The sequence below is a fragment of the Neovison vison genome, chromosome 6 (assembly GCF_020171115.1).
Source record: "Neovison vison isolate M4711 chromosome 6, ASM_NN_V1, whole genome shotgun sequence".
In the NCBI taxonomy this organism is placed as follows: Eukaryota; Metazoa; Chordata; class Mammalia; order Carnivora; family Mustelidae; genus Neogale; species Neogale vison.
The window spans coordinates 116783421-116802313 of record NC_058096.1 but is presented as its reverse complement, the minus strand read 5'-3'; the positions used below and the strand labels follow the sequence as shown (position 1 = coordinate 116802313).

The window sequence follows — 18893 nt, the reverse complement described above, 5'->3', positions numbered from 1 at the left end:
TTTTTACCTAGCTCCCCAGGTGCTTCCAAGGCCAACCAAAATCTGGGAACTTCCGTCTTGGAGAGAAACATTCAGGAAAGAATTGAGAGTGCTCTTAGGGCACAGAAAGATTTTAGTTATTGCCAGAGTGCCTTCCAGAAAAGTACCCTTCATCTGCTGTAAAGGAAAGTTTATCTTTCTCTATATCCTTGACAGTATTGGGTACTAGTCAATATGAAAAAAGTCCGATCATCTACCCAATATTACAGATGGAGAAACCAATTACCTCTAATATCTGGTCAGAAGTCTTGACCAAAGTGAAAACTGACACACTACATACCTTTCCTTATTCTATTTTCTCCTGCTAGTATATAAGCTCTATGAGGGCAGAGATTTCTGTTTTCTTTCACTGGTGTAATCCTTAGGCACTACGTGCTTGATACTCAGGGGTCACTTGTTACCTGTTGAATAAATGGCCACCTTCATTCAACTCCTGTTTTAGTTTCCAGCTAGCAATATATTTCAGGAAGTTGCAACATTTTTCTTTATGGTCAAAAGAATTGGGAATAAAAAATTAACATGAAGTTAAGACTAGTCTCAAGTATTTTCCTTTCTATGTAAAATTTAAATTATCTTGTCACTCCTCTTTTATCCATAAATACCAGGAGTAGTGATCTTGTAAAGGTCTGAAAAGTAAAATAATTGAATAAGTTCTAGAATAACTGGCGTAAGGAAAAACCACATTATTGATGTGAAGATGAGGGCCACAACTCCAGAATTTTTACTAGTGAACAATTAGAATATAATATAGCTGTAGCACACTGCTGTGGTGATAATACGGAACATATAATAAAGTCTTAAAGGACATTTGTAGTTTGGTATTTGTAATTACCCTAGAAAAGCTATGGTCGCTATATTTGGGTACTTGTTGGCTATTTTGCCCTTTTGTAGAGTTTGGTGTTTCTAGCATATTTTATATTGTTTGCTAAGTGTTAGGCACAGTTCTAACTGCTTTTTATGTATTGTCTTATAATCCTATAAGGCTCAGGTACTAGTATTAACCCTGTTTTCCAAATGGATCTTATTGAAGCTCAGATTAAGGATCCTGTCTGAAGTCTAATAATTAGTCATGTTAGATTAACTTGGAGAACTTGCTCTTGTAACCAATATCTGCTGAAGGTTGTGGTAACATACACACAACCCAGGGCTTGAATTATTGCTTTCAGTGTGAGTCTTGGCTAAAAGCTTATGCATTGGCAGAAGTAAGATTTGGGTTGAGATCTGGCTCTATTACTAGCCAGCTAAGTTCGTGCAATATATGCTCTAAACCTCAATTTCCTCAATTGTAAAGTGCAAATAATACCTCTGCTTCTTAGGGTTGTGAGGATTAAATAAAGTAAGAGCCCATCACTTGAGTGAGTTAATTTAGCTACTGGGTTACCTTCCTACCCCCACAAGGTAATTAGTATGTATTGATCTTTTCACTCAGCCCACTTTAGAGTTCCAATTTTTTTTTTTTTTCCCCAGAAAACTGTTACTCCGATTGAAAAAAACAAGAGTTAAAAATGAGATGCATTGTGGGGCGCCTGGGTGTTTAAGTCGGTTGAGTGGCTGCCTTTGGCTCAGGTCATGATCCCAGGGTCCTGGAATCGAGCCAGGCATCAGGCTCCCTGCTCGGTGGGGAGCCTGCTTCTACCTCTCCTTCGGCCTGCCACTCTACTTGTTCTCTTTCTCTGTCAAATAAATTTAAAAATCGTTAAAAAAAAAAAAAAAGATGCGTTGTAGTTCTGGGTACCAGTCACTTTCACCAATAAGAGCATGGCACAGTAAACGGCTGAGTGATAATTCGTATGTGCATTTGCCCATGCATTTTCACCTCCGCGACCTTCAAGAATGCAGATCATTTGTACATGTTTAAATGCTGTAGTATTATCATCAGTCCTTAGAAGACTGAAGTTAATGAGTTTTTATGTAGTTGTCAAGTGTCCCAGCTGTCTAAGGTCAAAGCCGAGTGACCCTGGGCAAGTTACCTCAGTGTGCCTCAGTTAAAATTTTGAAAAACGACTTGGCACGTCTTGAGATTCTAAGTCTTAAGGTATTATAAAAGCCTCCAGCGTTACTTCCTGGGACTTTGGAAACTATCTTCAAGTCGTGGGCAGCGGGGTCCCCCTGCTGGCCACATCCTTTACTTGGCCTCAGGTGCCAGTGGGTTGGGCAGGCCATTTGCACCTTAGGTGGCATTTCTCATTTACCGTGAATGAGGAAGGAGCGTGTTTAAATTCCCTAGCCCCAGCTAGTCTCCCAGGTGTGAAAGGAGTCGGCGGGGAGAGGACTTCAAGCCTCCAAACATTTCGGGGAGAAAGGTTCAGAAATAAAATTTTTCCCTTTTTGTGCGTCCAGTTTAGTGTTTTTGCTAACGAACGTCCTGCGTTGGGGCGCCTCTATACCTTTCAAGGCACAGCTTCGATTTCTAGCGTCTGGGTCTGGACATTTAGGACGCCCAATTTCAACAGACCTTCCTTGCAGCCCCGCTGGCTTTCTCGAAGTCTCAGTCCTCACCCACTGCCCGATCCTTCCCGTCTTGAATCCCGCTAAATCTAGGACCCAGCGGCTGCCAAGCAGCCCTGGCCCCGCCTCTCCGCGCATCAGCACCCGCGGATTGGCTCCGGGCACAGAGGCCCCGCCCCCGCCATGGCCGCTGCCCGCCGCTTGGGTCACTAAGTGGCTGCCAGGGTGCTGGTGTCCGCTCCCGCTCCCCCACTGCTCTGTCTCCGGGCGGGTGGTGTATGGGTCGGCGAGGCGGGCCCTCGTGCTCTCGGGCCATGGCGCGCCTGGCCGCTGTGCGCTCCCACTACTGCGCGCTGCTGCTGGCCGCGGCGCTGGCCGTCTGTGCTTTCTACTACCTCGGCTCGGGCCGGGAGACCTTCTCCAGCGCCACCAAGAGGCTGAAGGAGGCCCGCGCCGGGGCCCCCGCCGTGCCCTCGCCGCCCGCGCCGGAGCTGGCGCGGGGCTCCGTGGCGCCTGTCCTGGGGGCCAAGGCCAAGAGCCTGGAGGGCGGCGGGCCGGGGCCGGTGGACTATCACCTGCTGATGATGTTCACCAAGGCGGAACACAACGCCGCGCTGCAGGCCAAGGCCCGCGTCGCGCTCCGCTCCCTGCTGCGCCTCGCTAAGTTCGAGGCGCACGAGGTGCTTAACCTGCACTTCGTGAGCGAGGAGGCCAGTCGTGAGGTGGCCAAGGCCCTGCTGCGGGAACTGTTGCCGCCAGCCGCCGGCTTCAAGTGCAAGGTGAGCGGGGCTGCGGCCGGGGGCTCCCGGCGGATGGCCCACCCTATACATTCATCTGTCCCTCCCCACCCCCCATTGCCCCAGCTTTGCCTGAAACGTGGAAACGTGTTTCTCGGTGTGCTGGAGGCAGCCTTCGGGAGGCGTGCCCAGGAGCCAGAAGCACTCAGCCGGTGTGGGAGTGCTGCGGGGCGTGGACTCACTACCCTGACCCGTGCCCCACCCGTTAAGTCCCTCTTCTGCCGAGATTTGGCTCGCCCCCTCTCTGCTGGCGTTGCAGGATTCCGCACTGCCTTCGCAGTCTGCACTTTTTATTCTCAATCTTTGACTTTTGCGGTTGGAACGGGTCATTTGAAGGCTGTAGTCCTCTGATGCGAAGTCTGTGGCCAGGGTCTTAGTGAGGTCGCGTGAATTGAAGTTGCAGTGATATTTCTCGTATTAAAGTCAGAACTGCCTAAGCCGAAACCCAGACATTGTGAACCACCTCATTCCCTCTCTGTACCTTCTTCTTACCTAGTCTCTAGGGTCACGAACCTATTTAGAGAAGCCACCAGTCACTCTGAGGGAGGAAGCAGAAGCTCTAAGAGGTACAGATACGATCTGGGGCGTGCACAGCAGAGCTAGCCACTTTGTCCCAGGCTGGACCAACCTGCTTCGTTGGCAGCTCTGCTCCCACCTCTCTCCCTCATCTCCCATGATATCCCAGCTCTGCTTGTCAGAGATGAGCTTCCTGGCTTAGTGTTAATTGCTTCAGTCAAGTTGCTAGCCTCATTTTGACCTCATAGTTGCACAGAGGGCATCCAAGGTCTGATTTTTGGATAAGACTAGGAGGTGATCTTAAAGGATGGAGACTGATAGTGGGGGAATGGGTAGTGAGGTAAGAGTAATGTTCCATGTGTTTGTGTCCAGTGATTGATGGGGGAGCTGCTGCCCGGATCCTGCAAGGTTCAGGGGTCTCTGGCAGCTCAAGTTCCAGCTTTCAGGAAGGCTGCGTTGTGGGCCTGGCCCTTCTCTCCAGCCTTGCTTTTCGTCCTCCTGTGTGCACCTTAGATCTTGAGTGTGCTGAATGTGCCTTTTAAGGATGAGTTCTCTGCCCAGGATGTCCTTCCTTTCCTCCTGGGCCCTTGGCCACTCTATACTTAGCTTTCACCGTCCCGGGAATGTCCCTAGACTTGGGGACCGTCTGTGCCCAGCCTTCCACAGCTTTCCATTCCTGCTTCTCCTCATAGCCCACAAAGTCTGTCTCTTGCCCAGAACAAGTAAACCTGTCTGGAGCACCCACCATAGTCAGGGAAGGGCTCCCGGGCCCGGACTTCATGCTGTAAGAGACCCAGAATCCAGGTTCTTTTTTTTTTTTTTTTAAAGATTTTATTTATTTATTTGACAGACAGAGATCACAAGTAGGCGAGAGGCAGGCAGAGAGGAGGAAGCAGGCTCCCCGCAGAGCAGAGAGCCCGATGTGGAGCTCAATCCCAGGACCCTGAGATCATGACCTGAGCCGAAGGCAGCGGCTTAACCCACTGAGCCACCCAAGTGCCCCCAGAATCCAGGTTCTTGACCCACTCTCTGACCTGGGGTTTTTCAGCCTGGGACCCATCACATTTACCTAATTGGAATCTCAAGGTGAGACCTGGCAGCCTGTCCCAGGTGATCCCTAGTACTCTAATGCTTGAGAAACGCTGTGCTGGCCGAGGGAGAAAACTAAGGGCACTTGATCAAAGGGCCAGTCTGGGCAGAGTTGGGATTTGACAGGGTCTCCAAACACCACCCTGAAGACCAGCATTGTCATTTTATCACTTTATGGAGTCAGAGGTAGCAACTTGGGCCAGATCTCTACCCAGCCCTTTCTCTCCAGCTCGACACAGCTTCTTGTGTACCAAGAAGCTGCCAGGCCTTTGCTGTGTGGTGCTGCCGTTGGGACCCTCTTTCTCTTTCCATCTCCAGGTCTTGGTCATCTGTCTTTGCCATCGCCTCTTTGGAGCCTTTCAGGGAAACCCCATCAGAAGACAAGTCTTCCTCTTCCTCCTCCTCCCTGGTGCGCACTGGTGCTATGAACGTGTCAGGTTTTATCTCCAGTCCCATGATGCCTTGCACAGAGTCCACACCAGAAATACTGGCCTTGGGGCCAGGTTCCCATCATCATGGTGCCTGTGCTCTCTCCCTCTTCCATGCTCTCTTTGGACAAACATAGGTCACTAGGCCCTGGAAACAGCTGTGGGGGACATGAATTGAGGCATGGCTGATGAGGGTCTGGAGGCTTTGTAGTTAGATGGCTGTGGTCAGAGAACAGTTTGTTGGTTTCAGCCTAAAATCGTTCTTGTTAGTTTCGAGGTCAGATTTTTGTGAATCTGTTTTCTGTCTTTGATAAAAGGTGCTCTTTTTTCCCTTAAATATATGGTCCTGGAAGGTTGACTTCATGTTACTGGTCATTTGATTCTCTCTCAGGTTTGGAATATTCCTGAAAGGAATGCTTTTTCTGGCATCACTTCACACATGCTTCTCCCTCTGCGTGGGAGATAATGAACCCCTAAATTCTACTCCTGAAACCAATACTATACTATATGTTAGCTAACTTGAATTTAAAAATAAATTGAGATTACCTTACCCCAACCCACATCCTTAGCTCTCTCTCAGGTCTCAGCGTAAATGTCGTTTCCTTGGCAAACCTTTCCTGAGTGCCCATTACACACTCTCTTAGCACCAAGCCTTTTTCCTTAGTAACATTTATCACTGTTGTAATTATACAATGAATGAATTATTTGTCTACCTTTCAAGACAAGATAGACAGAGGGCGTGGACCCTGACTCCTCTTAAATGTTGTATCCCCAGCACCCAACATCATGCCTTGCATATGGAAGCGCATTTCATATGAAGGATTAATCTTTAAGTGTTAGTCAGGAAGAAGGAAACTGTAGACATTCTCACCCTGGTTGCATCAGGGCTGGGAGGGGTCTTCAAGACCATATATATAGTACGATGGGTGAAGAGACTTGCCCAAGGCCACTTGGGGAGTTACTGACCTGGCTAGGACCAGACCCATGTCCTAGGTCAGTGTTTTCCCCTTTCTACCATGTTTCTTCTTTGTTTCTCTTCTGAGATTTTATTTAAATTCAAGTTAGTTAACATATAGTATAGTATTGGTTTCAGGAGTAGAATTTAGGGGTTCATTATTTACATATAACACTCAGTGTTCATTCCATCAAGTGCCCTCCTTAATGCCCATCACACAAATACCCCATCCCCCCCACCTCCCCTCCAGTAACCCTCTGTTCTCTATGTTGCATCTTCTATGATTTTCCTCCCCCTCTGTTTTTATCTTATTTTATTGTTCTTTCCCTTCCCCTATGTTCATCTGTTTTGTTTCTTAAATTCCACATGAGTGAAATCATCATAGACCATGTTTCATCTTTAAGGAACACTTCTGTCTTGTAAGATAAGGCAATAGCACAGTCTAGTCATAGGAGAAGAGTTGTCTTGACATGTGTGAGGACACCTTGGGGAGAGGAAGGCAGCTCCCTGCCCACCCACCTGTCTGGAGACCGCCTGCTCCCTCAGCATGGGCTCTTAGGAGGTCGCCACCGTGTCTGTAAGCTGCAGACCAGAGCTCTGGTGAGCTGGCGTGGAAATTGTGCCCACACCCAGAGGTCTCTTCTAAGGCCCTTTTCCAGGGAAATTGAAATACCTTTTAGCTGAAATGCTTGCAGAAATAGACCACAGAACATTATTAGTGACCTCAGATTATATTTTGGTTAATTAAATATTAGCCAAGGAACCATTCACTTAACCAGAAAAATCTTGTGTCCATTATTATTGAAGATCTTTTGAAATCTACTGGTTTGTCTCCTAACAGTGTGGAAGTCTATTATGTCTTCAATTATTTAATAAGCATCCAAATCTGCTGTGTTCCAAGCACCAGGTTAGGAGCTACTAGCCTGTATAAATAGGTCTGTGTAATCTGACGGCATCAGAATCAGGGCATGGGGCACCTGAGTGGCTCAGTTGTTAAGCGTCTGCCTTTGGCTCAGGTCATGATCCCGGGGTCCTGGGATCCAGCCCCACATATGGCTCCCTGCTCCAGGGGAAGCCTCCTTCTTCTCCCTCTCCCACTCGCCCTGCTGGTGTTCCCTCTCTCACTGTGTCTCTCTCTCTATCAAATAAATAAAGAAAAATCTTAAAAAAAAAAAAAAAGAATCACATGGGCATCCTTATTAAAAATTCAGAATCCTGGGCTCTGCCCCAGCCTGTGGGTCAGAAGCTGCTGGGTGGGCTCTGGGAATCTGAATTTGGATGGAGCTGCAGAGGCTGGTGTGGGAGTTCACTTTTCTAAGGGGATACAGGAGCACCTGGGGCTCTCCTCCCGACCTTTAAGACCCAGTTCGACCCACTTCGGCCCTCCTCTCTGTGCCGCCTTCCCTGGGAGCACAGTGCCTGGCTCATGGTAGGCATTCAGAAAACATTTGGCTGGACTGCTCTCTGTTCTCCAAGGGCTCCCGGTTCGGGTGGCCTGGCAAGGCTGCTGCATTCATTCATCTAGCATATATGCTGCTTTTATGATATGCCTCCCACTCAGAACATCCTGACCCTGGCTCACTTTCATCCCGGATTAGTCCTGTGGTGTGTGGCTTCAGTTTCCTGGTCCCACCTTTCCTCCCCAGGCTGTGGAAGAAGCTGTCCCGTCTCATGGGGTTTTGCTCAGTCTGCTTCTGAGCCATCTGTTGCCTCATTCTGTTTGTCAAGAGGAACCCTACCCTTGTAACAGTTATATCCAGACGTGTCTTTTTCATCAGCCTTCCTTGCTCTATCAGGTTTGATAGAATATGCTGTGGAAATCCCAAATTGTGGTGGTTTTTGCAAGATTGAGGTTTATTTCTCATGTAAATGGGAGGTCAGAGGTGGACATTCCTGGTGGTCTGGGGGCTTCCTGAAGTCGTGAGGGGCCTAGGCTCCTTGCAGCTGCTTGTGTCACTCTCCCTAGGGAGTGACTGACCCTTGTCCTCATGGGCCAGCCTGGCTGCTACAGCTTTAGCCATCACATCTGTGTTTTGGTGGCAGGATGGAGGAAGAAGCAAAAAAAGGCTACTGCATTAAAAATAGGGGTTCAGTTAATCAGGAAGTGGAGGAGAGCAGGTTTGGGGTAGATGGCCGGCCATCCCTGCCCCACCCCTGAAGAGCCCTCCCGGGCCTGACCAAGCACCTGATGTATGTGGGACCCTGATTCACAGCTATGGGGGACACTGACGTGGGTCAGACACAGCCATCCAGGAACCCACACTGCTGAGTGTCACCTACCCGCTCATCCTGTCTTGCTGCAGAACGCAGTGGGTTGGGCATGAGAAGGCCCTGAGGGGGTGAGACAGCTCTGAATTGCAACCCCGGTTGGCCATTTACTAGCTGGGTTACCATGGGTCAGCCATCTCACCGCTCTGGGCCTCCAGAGGCCTTGCCTGTAAACGAGGGTCAAACCCCTCCCCCTACCGCCTCCCGCATAGCGGCGAAGATTCCATGCGGTCCTTCTGCAGCGCGTCCAGCCCAGTGCTGCTGCCACAGCACGGCCCCCGCTCTGCTGACCTGTGGGGAAAAATTTGCACAGCGAGCAGGCCCGGAGCACTCGGCATCCCTTAGCACTGACACGACTTGTGGTCCACCCCTTTCCCCTATTTGGGGTGGGCAGCCCCCCCACCTCTGGCCCCTTCCCTGGCGCAGAGGCCCCGTGGGGCTCCCCCGCCTCACCGTACTCCGTACTGCTTCTTCATGGTGTTTCTCTAATGCTCCTTGTTGCGTCATCACTCAGATGTTAGCCACTCCGAAACCCCTTCCCTGAACCCCTTGTCTAAAGTGGCCCCCACCCGGGCCCTCATCTTCTTTCCCATCACCCTGTTTGTAACATATTCTCGTTTGTTTGTTCCTTCATTCGTTCAGCAGAGGAGCGCTTACCCGGTGCCATGAACAGTGGGAACAGAACTGAGTTTCTGCTCTTGTGGAGCGTGTGTGTGTGTGTGTGTGTGTGTGTAAGAGAAGAGAGACTTCAAACAGATAAACAAGTACAGATAGGGCAAATCAGATTGTGAGAAGTTTAGAGCAGGTAAAGCAGGGTAAGGATGTAAGAAGCGTATGGTTCGAGGAGGGGGAAGTTGGCTGGCCGGGGTGGTCAGGGAAGGTCCCAACGATGAGATGACACTTGAACAGAGACCGAGGGGAGTGAGAGTATGTACTTTCTGCCCTCTAGGAGGGAGAGAGCTCTAGCCAGAGCTGCATGTGGGAAGGCTGCAGGTGGGAGTGTGCTCTGCATGTTTGAGGAAATAACCATCCTTTTATTTATTTGCAGTCTTCTCTCCCTACTAGAATATAATCTCCGTGAGGGCAGGACATCACTTCCCTTCTTCATCTCCCGAGGTCCACAGGAACCCCTTAAGCGCCATTCCTATTTCTGGCCCAAGTTGGAAGCGATAGAGAGACTCGGGACAGGCAGCCTGTCTGGAACAAAAGAATCAGACAGACTTCTGGAAGGACAAGCAGCCTTGGACAGCCACTGGCTTCCCTGCAGGGGTAGGCAGGCTCACCACAGGTAATTCCATCCAGAAGAGGGAGGAGGAAAGGAGAGGAGAGGAAGGGAGGGGGGAGGAGAGGAGGGGAAAGAGGAGAGGATGAAGGGCCAAGTAGAAGCAGAGGAAGGGGCCAGGGTGGGCATGCCTTCCAAACTCACCCATCAGACCAGTTTCTCCTCCTACCTTAAGGGAGGTATTCATGTGCATGGTGGGGAGCAAGAGGCCAAGAGAGCCGATTTCGTGGGAACCCCCCCTCCCCTGTGTAGAAGGCACAAAACAGTGGAAACAGGTGCTTCTCTTTCCCCCACCACCATCATATTCTTAGCACAGTTCCTGGCACTTTCAAGGCTCTCAATCAATATTCACAGTTGACCGACTGATGGCTGTATTAGCTAAACCCAGGAAATCCTCTGAAAGTTCTCAGTGATCGGCAGATCATCTCTTCCGTCGAACCCATCTTCCTCAGAGCATGAAGCAGGGCTGCCCAGTCTCCAGATAACAAGTTAGGACTGAGAAGGAAGCCGTGTGCTTTCCACACATAAAGCAGTTGCTGGATTTTGGGAGGAGCGTGTGCTGAGGACTGGGGTGGCTGAAGAATGGGGAAGCTCTGTGCATTCTGGGGCCCTTCCAGAGTTTCTGCAGGAACACAACTGAGTGGTTTTGAAGAGATGAGACCTTCAGCTCACGGTGGAGGCTTGGAGGAAGCGTAAAGCCCGCCATGCTGGATGTCGTGCTGATGAAGCTAATGACAAACAGGTGACACTGAAAGGCAGCTTCTCCAGCGGGTCAGAGCGGCAGGCCCCTTGCATATGAATGAGACTTGAATAAGTTATGACCGTCTGGGAAAGAGGTGACCTGAGAAATGCCTCCTCCAATGAGAGGCTCTTTGGAAAGACAGACTGACATTTTTTACTACAGAATTTAGAGAACAGCGCCACGTCACCAAACCCATTTGCCAGTAGAGCGCTTTTAAATTATAATCTGTTCGTGAAACAACTGGAGTAGTTTGTGTACCAATGCGTGTTTCTCAGGAAGAACTTCAATCATTGATCTGAGGGAATGACTTTATATGGTATTATTGTGTCCTGTATGATGCACTCTGGATAATTCCATAGACAGTACCACAGATCATGTGTTAACGTTATAAGGCAAAGCCCGTACCATAGGTCAGGGACCATCCTAGAGCTGAATCACACTGACACATGGGTGGTTGGCCTCAGGGTACACATGCAGTGTTCTAGCTGAACACCAGGAATTCCTCACAATTTTCTGTTTTCTCTTCCCATAGATCATTTAGAAAAAGGTGATCACATTTTTCTTTTTTGCAATTAAAAAAACTGAGGTAGAATTTACATGCCATAAAATGCAACCCCTTTGAAAGAAACAGTTCAGTGGTTTTTTAATATCACAAGATTGTTCAGCCATGACCACTAGTTCCAAAACGTTTTCATCATCCCAAAAGAAACCTCATACCCATTAGCAGTCACTCCCCATTCTGCTCTGTCCCCAGTGCTGGCAATCTCAGACTGCTTTCTAGCTCCATAAATTTGCCTGTTCTGAACATTTCATACAAATGGACTCCTTCAATACGTGACCTTTTGTATCTGGCTTTCTTTGCTTGGCACGGGTAATACTCTATCCTTTTTAATGACTGAATGATATTCTGTTGTATGGGCATGCCACATTTATCCATTATTTGGTGGACATTTGGGTGGTTTCTCCTTATTGGCTGTTGTGAATAATTCTGCTGTGAACATTCGTTTATGAGTTTCTGTGTGGTTATATGTGTTCACATCTCCTGGGTATATATACCCAGGCATGGAATGGCTTGGTCACATGTTACCCTTTCAGGAAATGCTAGACTGTTTTTCAAAGTGGCTGTGCCATTCTGCCTTCTCACCAGCAGCGTATGATAATTCCAGAGTCTCCACATCTCAGCCCGCACTTGCTGTGGTCTGTCTTTTTGATCATAGTTGTTCTTGTGGGTGTGAAGTAGCATCTCATTGATCTGGTTTTGATTTGCATTTCCTCAATGACTAATGGAGAGATGATTACCTATTGATAAGGACAACTGCATATGTGTATTTGCTGTTTTTCTATATGTTTGCCAAAATGCATTTTACAAGAAAACCCAGGTGCCTGGACACTCCCTGCCCCACCAGAAAGACATTAGATAGCATCTCTGGAAAGGCTTGTCTTCTGAAGAACACAGTTTAGAAATTTCAGATGTATACAGTAATGTTATTTCTAAAATCAATGAGGCCATGTTACTCCTATGAAGACTTGATTAGGACAATAATAGTAACATTTGTTCAGCACTCTAGATTGTATAAAAGGGCTTTTACAAACATCTCATTTGAACGTCATGGTGACAGGTGAAGGAGACCCCATGGCTGACAGATCAGGTGACTTATTTGAGTTCCCAAACTAAGTCATGGGGCTGGGCTGTGTCGTGCTTTAGGGAGGAGGGGAGGAGTGGGAGCCAGTGAGGGCTGGGCTGTAGCCCACCTCGCACCCCTGCCTGATGGCCCCAAATATTTAATTACACCAGTCTGAACAAAGCCTGTGCTTGCTCCAAGGGTGGCATCTGTCTCCCTCGCTTTCCCAGAACACTGCAGAATCACCAAGCTTAGGAGCTGTAAGGACATTCTGAACCTATGGGTGCAGTGTCCTTCCCAGTGAGCTGATGGACCTGGGTGGAGGGGGGGCAGTGATTAGTGCCCTACAGTGCTGGGGTCAGAATCAGCCCAGGCCCTTCTGTTTGGGCGTCAGTGTTAGCAGCAGCCTCTACTCCCCCTTGGGAGAGTGGATTGAGAGCCAGCTCACCCTACCCACCCCTGCCGAGGCGGCCAGGTGCTGGGCCTGTGTTCAGCCACCCCAGCTGGGCCTCACTATACTGTGTCCCCACGGATCTTTCTGGCTGGGGAGGGGAGGCCAAAGCCCTGCTGGTTGTTGGGGGCTAGCCTGGTGCCTGAGCCGGACCAGGGGGTCAGTACTGGAGGGAACCGATGTGGTATGTTCACAGCTCAAGGTTTGTGCTGGAGGGTGCCCGAGGGCTAGATCAGTGCTCCGGTCTCTGCGCCAGGAGGTCCGCAGGTGGAGTAGCTGTAGGAGTGCAGCCCACAGTGGGCCACCAGGCTCTCCTGCCTGGCACTGCCTTGTCCCTGAGACCCGTTCTCCTTGTCCCTGAGACCCGCTCTCCTGCTCCCTGTCCAGGGGCCCGAGGAGCCGTGTGCGGCGCTCCGTGAGGCCACTAGAAGGCGCTGCCGCCCCGCGTTTGCTCCGCTGGAGTCGGGCGCCAGAGCCCGCCCCGCCACCGCCAGAGCCCGCCCCGCCACCGCCAGAGCCCGCCCCGCCACCGCCAGAGCCCGCCCCGCCACCGCCAGAGCCCGCAGCTCAAGCCCAGCTGTTTTTGTTCTTTCTCCACGAGGGGCCCCCCCGCCCCTCTCCCCGGGTTTTAGAGAGGAAGATTGAAATGAAAGGGAGTCTGCGTGGCGATTGTGGGCGGTCATTTCCTTCCTCCGCCCGGTGTAAACTGGCTTTGATGAGGTCCTTTGAATAAAGGTGGATGAAACAGAAGCTGGATGGTTGCATCCGGATGGAGAAGACATCAGGGCTTCCTGGCCGCGTCTGAGGAACCCGTAGGGGTGGGCGAGGGGGAGTGTCTGCGCATCCCACAGCCCAAGCCTCTGGCTTGCCCTTGTTCCTGCCAAGGGGCCCCCAGCGGGGCCCTGCCCACAGCCTCCCTGCTTCCCGGGGTGCATCCACCCAGCACGTGTGGGTCCTCCAGGAGAAGGGCGGCTGCCTGCCTCTTAAATAGGGGCCTCTGTGGCTAGAGCTGCGTGAAGGCAGAGCCGCCCCTGACGCCCACCAGGTGCTCCTGCAGAGACAGAGCCGCAGGTCCCCTGGCATGAGGTGGGAAGCTGGGGCAGTGGCCGAGAGGCAAGCTTGGTGGGTAGAGGTGCAGTGCCCCCCTCCTGGTGGGCAGTCACTGTGGCCGTGTTGCTTGACGCCAGGTGTGGGGCTTCTTTCTGTTGGCAGCACAGTGCACCCAACCCTGTTGTAGGTGCCTGTTTGGACACAAAGCCAGATGTTCACTTAACGTGCTTTAATTAAAGCCATTTGTTTTATTTCTTGGGGTAATTACTCTTAAGCAGTTCCAAGAAAGTGATCCTCTTGCTAGTGTCAGGGAGGCCTGCTCTGGAAGGGCCAGCCTGGGAGCACACTTTTACTCTCTGGCCTCCTTCCTCTCCTCCCTGGAGCTCGCTACCCCTTCTACCCCCGCAGAGTCTGTACTGTGCCAGCCAGGGCAGGAGCACAGGGCTTGGAGCCCCAGGCCTGGGCTCAAGTGCTGTCCGGGACCTTTGGGAGCAGTGGGACCCTGGGTATAATCCCTGGACCTCTTTCCCCTCCCCCGCGATCTCACGGTGGCTAGGAGATAAAATGGGGCAGCATGGGGCCTGACCTGCAACAGCTGATGGGCTGATAAATGGCGTCTTTTCCTCCTGGTACCTGAGTAGGTGTGTTGGGAGGGGGGACTCGCCGCTCATCATCTGAGAAAGCACAGTGCTTACTGATTCAGTTGGACGGCAGGGGAGCTGGCTTGCAGAACTGTGTTCTGCCCAGGTTGGCTTCATGATGTCTTCGTCTTTTGGGGCTGCTCTGACAAACTACCACAGACCGGGTGGCTTGTGAACAACAGGTATTTCTCCCAGCTGTGGAGGCTGGAGGTCCAAGACTAGGGTGCCAGCAAAGGCCCTTTCCTGGGTTGTGGACTGCCAGTTTCCTGCTGTGCACTCACTTGGGGTCTTCTAGAAGGGCTCTAATCCCATCATGAGGGCTCCACCCTCGTGACCTATTCACTTCCTGTAGGCCTCACCTCCAAATGCCCTCACATTGGGCATTAGGATTTCAGCATCTGGATTTGGGTGGGGTGGTGAGGGTGGGGAGGAGATAAACATTTAGACTGTAACACAGAGAGTCCTCCTGTTCTTTTGAGTGTTCCTGAGTTCCCCAGACTACAGTGTTCTCTCCTCTGAGCCTCCCCTCAACTCCCCAACCCCTCTGGCCTCATTTGGTACTCAGCTATGCCCATGCTTTCTCTTTTCTGCGAGGAGGATGAAGCCCCAGTCTTCATCTCTCCTTTCCCCAGTGTGGCGAGCACATGTCTGCTTTGGTCAGAGGCTCAGCAAACGCCTGCTTGATTTGGCCTGCCTTTTGGAGTGTGTGCTGTTGTTTCCATTAGAATGGTGAAGCTGGGGTCTGTGCTTTATAGTCTTTGTGTAGGCAACATGGATGATCCTGCTGCGCCTTCTGGGGAGTGGAGCCCTCTCTCTGAAACGTCCTTTCTAGAAGGTCCAATTCTAGAAATTTCTAGAAGATTCCAATTCAAACTTGTTGATAATAAACTGTGAGCATTTTTTAGGTTTGTCTCTTCTTAACGGTGTTCGATTTGTTTTCTTGGTCTGATCGCACACAGTCATTATTCATAAAGTTTCTCAGAATTCTGTCAGGTATAAACTGTAAATGATTTTTAAAAGCCAGGCTACTGGGGAGACCTACATATCCCTAGGGCGTGCTCATATCCCTCATTCCCACCCATCCTTCTTTGCAGGGTCCTGGGCCTTACCCACTGTGGCTTGTACATCATTGAGTGTTGTGAGGGGCCTTGCTCTTGCCAGATCATCATGGCCGTCCTGGATGCAGATTCTGGGAAACCTGCCCCCGATGGTCAGGTTCCTTGAGTCCTGGTCAGTATGGGAGTCTGAGGGGCTTCATGGGCTTTGGCAGACGCACAAGTGGATTAGTCATTGTTTGAAAAGCCTGCACAAGGTGAGGCGTAATGCAGGCTCTGCTCAGGGTGTCCCAGGCCACCTGCTGTGGGGCGGGGGGCAGGAAGACCCAGGGCAGGGGATTCTAGGTGTGCCTGAGCCCAGCTTTGTGAGGGTGGCGGTTCTGTCTGCCGCAGTCAGGGAGTTTTGGGGAGGTGCATGCATTGTAAATTGGTAGGGTGGGACCCTCCCAATCTTATGGAGTGGGGAACTGAGGCAGCTGGGGCAATAGACTGGCCTTGCCTCCTGTACTTGGAGGGAAAGTCATGACCCGAAGGAGAGGGTGCCATCTGGCTGAGTGAGTGCTTGGCTCTCTGGCTGGTTGGCAGCAGTCAGATAGAGCCTGGGCAGTCAGGACTCCAGAAGAGTTGGAGGGAGCCCCAGAGCCCATGCTGGCTGGGCTATGTCAGGGAGGGGCTGCTTCTCCCAGCACTCTGTCTTACTACACTGCTTGGACTTTGGGTATGCTGCCTGCCATTTATGCCCCTGGGACTTTGCTCATGACTTCCTATCCTGGAGCACCCATCCCTCCCTTCTTTATGGGCTTCACATTTTACTCTTCAAGATTATGTTCCAGTAGATGCCAACTGTGGGGGAAGGGAAGAAGCCATCCCTGACCGCATCCCTACCCATCTCTGGGTTTGCCCTTCTCCTCTGAGCTCTGGCTGTACTGAAACTGGGCCCTCTGCCAGCTCCTGGAAGGCCAGGCTGTGTCGTCTTCCATTCTGTGTTTCCAGGATGTAGTATAGCCCAGGGCCCTGGGTAGAATAAGACTGTACCAGTTTGTTGAGCTGGAGAAGGTGTTTGCCAGCTCAAGCCAGCATAAGTGGGCCGTACGGTGTATTTGCCCCCTTGGGATGCTTCTCCTAGGGCCTTTGGGAAGTGAGCAGACCTCCAGGCATCCATGTTCCTCTCCTGTCATCCCGTCAGTATGCTCTGACACATGTGGGATGTGGCTGGCCAACACAGTGAGTCCTTGGCCACCAATGGAGGTCTCTTGATTTAAAGAAGACTTCCTTGTGCCTCTGCCCTGGGCTTGGAGTGTGGAGTCACGCAAGCCCTCTCAGACGCTTTCATTGACCTTGCTGTTGGTGATAGTAGCTATTGCTACCATGTAAGTGACAGGTACCATGCTACATTCTACCCTCACTCTCTGAATCCTCAGAGCCACCAGCCCTGTGAGGGGGCATGTGAGGGAAGAGGCTTCATGGATGAGGCCCCTGAGCCCAGACCCCATTTAGTAGCTTGCTCTAAAAGTGGCTGAGCAGTCTTCCAACTCCTAAGCACTCTGCCTTCATGCCTGTGAGATCTGGCTCATTCTAGCCTCTCCACACGGGGAGTGCTCTGTGAGCGCTGGTACCATAGAGGGCATGGTACCCCTGGGCCTGCTGCTCACTGGGGCCTCACATGCATATCCTCTTCTCCTTGTCAGCAGCTCAAGGGCCGGATAGGTGGCCTGCAAAGAGTGGGGGAACCTCAAAGCCTGTGTGGGGCAGATCCCACTCCTCCTCCAGGTTGTGCCCCATAGAACCAGCTGAGAGCCTCTATTAGTGTGTGGGTGTCTCAGGACCCTGCTATTTGGAACCCCGCCTCCTGGGTTTGGCGGCGAGGCAGAGGAGGTCAGCCTCGGAGAGAAATGGAAAGGTTGTGTAGTCCTGTCCCTTCCTCTTACTTGTGAGGAGACTGCAGCCCAGAAAGGCCAAGCGACTTGCTCAAGGTCCCTCTGCTAGGCTGGCAGATGAAGGGTCTGGGAGCCAGGTCTCCCGCCTCTCTGCCGTCTCCCTGCCTGCTTTCCCTTTGCCAGGGTTTCTGCAATGGGTTCTGGATTGTGCTGGTTTCTGTGTGCTTGTTTGAATTCGGTTTTTGTTCTACTCCTCCCCCACGTGGGACTGCCCTGCACACGCCTGTGTTTTGTTTACCCTGAATGGCTGTGCTTCATGCCCTGCGGAAGGGAGCCACAGTGGAGCCCCCCCCCCCCACCTCCCCGCCATTGAGGGGAGCTGGCCTCTTCCGGGTGCAGGCCCCAGGGCCCAGGGCCTAGGGCCTGGGCGGGGGCAGGAAGAATCCCACTGCTGTCTCCTGCCTGGGTCTGTGCCCCATCGGCCGCCTCTGGCAGTGTCAATCAAGAGGATCTCTGGGTGTCGGAGAGTGGGCTCTCTGTCATGTGAGCCGAGCTACCCCCCACTCACCACACATACACACATAGCAGGTCCTCAGGATACTGCATTTTCTGCTGCTTTGCGGCTCAGCTTACTTTTAAGGGGCCGCTCTCTCTGAAGACCTGTTGTCCTTATGGGTTTTCTGATGCCTCTGCGATCCCCAGCTCTGTGTGCAGAGCCGGTGAAGCTGCCAGATGTGGGGGGGCCCTCAAGGGTACAGTCTGTGTCTGACTGACCCCTGCCCTGCAGCCTAGTGTGGGGCTGGCATGTGTCTCCTGAGGGAGTATGGTGCTGACTCCTGATGGGTCTGGGTCAGGCTGCAGCTCTGCCTAATCCTGCCTGGAGTCAGTGGGTAGTTGTTGGCCTTCTCTGAACTCCTTCCTTATCTGCTGAAGAGACAGAGGAGTATCACCCCCCTCGAAACCTTGTCATGGGGATGAAATTAAATGGATTAATGTTTCTAAAAGTCCTTTTTGTGCCCAGCACATGCTAGATGTCTGCTCTGGACCTTGGCCATGGCTGCCCTGTTCCCCATAAATACTGTCCAGATTCAGCAGCCAGACCCTGCCCGGTTCCCCCGTGTCGTCTCAGCGGCCTGCCCTGCTGGTCTGCACCCGCTCCTCCAGTGTCACAGGCCAGATCCTGCTACAGGCAGCCGTGCTCGTGTTGTCTGTATGGATGCTCAGGCTTGTCTTATAAAAGGGCGAGTTTGGCGAGATCCCCTGGCCTCCGTAGTTTATTATATCCTGTGTACATGCCAGGTGATAGCGAGGTGGTGACTGAGCCCGGTGGGGTTAGGCTCTGTCATCCTCAGTTTCCTTCTAGAGGAAAAGGAACAAAATTCCAGCTCAAGAGAGTGAGTCCTGGAGAGGAAGGAATGACTTGGAAATAAACACATTCTGTGCCCTCTGGTCGTACTTTTGGCTGCTGACTGCCTGCTTTAAGGTAAATGTAACCTGTGGTCAGAGGAGTGGAGTTTAACCCAGATAAGCTCAGAGTAACCTTTGGTCCTGGGTCTCTGGGGAGGGGGTCAGGGCCCTGGCGAACTGGCTTGCCTCAGTCAGCCACTGCGGACGTCTGCGTCATAGCCAGCAT

General features: G+C 51.5%; 1 protein-coding gene across 1 annotated transcript in view; it reads left to right on the top strand.

Annotated features, from left to right (window-relative positions):
• Nucleotides 1–2675: 2675 nt before the first annotated feature.
• Nucleotides 2676–18893, top strand: part of XXYLT1 (xyloside xylosyltransferase 1) — a 157636-nt gene continuing 141418 nt past the window's right edge. The window contains exon 1 of the mRNA XM_044252038.1: nt 2676–3266. Coding sequence (XP_044107973.1) covers nt 2766–3266 — 501 coding nt within the window. The 5' untranslated portion in view covers nt 2676–2765. The remainder of the gene's footprint in view (nt 3267–18893) is intronic.